The sequence below is a fragment of the Eimeria mitis genome, genomic scaffold, assembly GCF_000499745.2.
Source record: "Eimeria mitis Houghton genomic scaffold, Emh_scaff2860, whole genome shotgun sequence".
Lineage (NCBI taxonomy): Eukaryota > Apicomplexa > Conoidasida > Eucoccidiorida > Eimeriidae > Eimeria > Eimeria mitis.
In genome coordinates this window covers 5641-7423 of record NW_013571200.1, presented here as the reverse complement: position 1 = coordinate 7423, position 1783 = coordinate 5641, and the positions used below count along the sequence as shown (strand labels likewise).

General features: G+C 52.4%; 1 protein-coding gene across 1 annotated transcript in view; it reads left to right on the top strand.

Annotated features, from left to right (window-relative positions):
- Positions 1-1487: 1487 nt before the first annotated feature.
- The window catches only part of EMH_0059630 (uncharacterized protein), a gene marked incomplete at both ends in the record, with an annotated part of 3331 nt that continues 3035 nt past the window's right edge, over positions 1488-1783 (top strand). The window contains one exon of the mRNA XM_013497703.1: positions 1488-1688. Within this exon, the coding sequence (XP_013353157.1) occupies positions 1488-1688 (201 nt within the window). The remainder of the gene's footprint in view (positions 1689-1783) is intronic.

The window sequence follows — 1783 nt, the reverse complement described above, 5'->3', positions numbered from 1 at the left end:
TTTAGGGTTTAGGGTTTAGGGTTTGTGTGTTGGTGCAGGTTCCGTATCATCACTAAGCAGCGGTTCATCTGGTGCTGCTGCTGCTGCTGCTGTTGCTGCAGTAGAGAGTAGGTGGGAGAGTATAGAGAGTGTATGGGGGCAGCAGCAGCAGCAGCGTTTGCTGCTGCTGCAGCAGGAGGAGGAGAATTTATATGAGGGTCTAGCAGCAGCAGCAGCAGCACTAGAGACAGAAGCAGAAGCAGCAAGAAGATACACAACAGAAAGAATAACAGATCTATGCAGACAAACAGAAACACAAATTAAAATTTTCGCGCAGCAGCTTGCTGCTGCTGCTGCAGCAGAAATAAATAACTTTGCTGCTGCTGATAATATAGATGAACAAGACCCTAGAACACAGTTCCTTAATAAAAGGTATACACAAACCCTAAACCCTAAACCCTAAACCCTAAACCCTAAACCCTAAACCCTAAACCCTAAACAATACACAATAAACAATAAACAATAAACAGGAACGAGAACAATAAACTGCAGCAGTGGAGCAACTCAGAGTCTCTCTAAACCCTAAACCCTAAACCCTAAACCCTGCCAAACCCTAAACCCTAAACCCTAAACCCTAAACCCTAATTCTGTGTGTTGTGATTTGTAGAGAGGATGTATTAGCAGCAATAACAGCACTAGCTGAGCAGCAGCAGCAGGCAGTGACAGCAACAGAGGANGAGAGGATGTATTAGCAGCAATAACAGCACTAGCTGAGCAGCAGCAGCAGGCAGTGACAGCAACAGAGGATCTGCTGCAGCAGCGGCTGCAGCAGCAGCAGAAGCAGTGGTTTGCTGCTGAGGAAGAAAGGCAGCACCGCAGACACGTGCTGCGGGTGATGGAGCTGCACAGCCTCACAGCAGCACTGCAGCAGCAAGTTGCTGCAGCAGCAGCTAAAATTAAATCCGCTATTGCTGCCAGCAGATGATACTTATACCTGCTGCTGCTGCTGCTGCTGCTGCTGCTGCTGCAGCAGCAGCAGCTGCTGCTGCTGCTGCTAACGCGCAAAGACAATTCAATGAAATAAACCGAGTTACAAATGTTGCTGCTGCTGCAGCTGTTCCTTCTGCTGCTGCTGCAGCAGCAGCAGCAGCAGCAACTGATGCTGCTGCTGCTGCTGCGTACCACAGTTTCAGATACGATAACGCATCCATACTGCACGCAGCAGCAGCAGCAGCAGCTGCTGCTGCTGCTGCTGCTGCTGCTTCTGCCGCGATAGAAGCGGCTACAGCCAGCACACGAACAGGGGCACTGCAACAGCAGCACCAGCAGCAGCTGCTGCTGTTTCTGCTGCTGCTTCTCCACGTAGCTGCTGCTGCTCTTGCTGCTGCTTCACGCAGAGGCTGCTGCTGCTGCTGCTGCTGCTGCTGCTGCTGCTGTTTCTACAGGTTGTTGCTGCTGTTTTGCTGCAGGTTCTGCGCCATCTCGTTTGAGGCCCGCGCAACGATCGCATGAGACTCATACCTGACACACAGCAGCAGCAGCAGCAGCAGCAGCAGCAGCAGAGTAGCAGCAGCAGCAGCAGCAGCAGAGTAGCAACAGCAGGAGCAGCAACAGCATCAGTAGCAGCAGGAGCAGCTGCAGCACCACGACCAGCAGCAGCAACAGCAGCACCAAGAGAAGCAGCAGCAGCACCAGGAAGAGCAGTAGCAGTAGCATCAGCAGCAACATCAGCAGCAGCAGCAGCAACATCAGCAGCAGCAGCAGCAGCACGAACACCAGCAGCAGCAGCAGCACCACCACCACC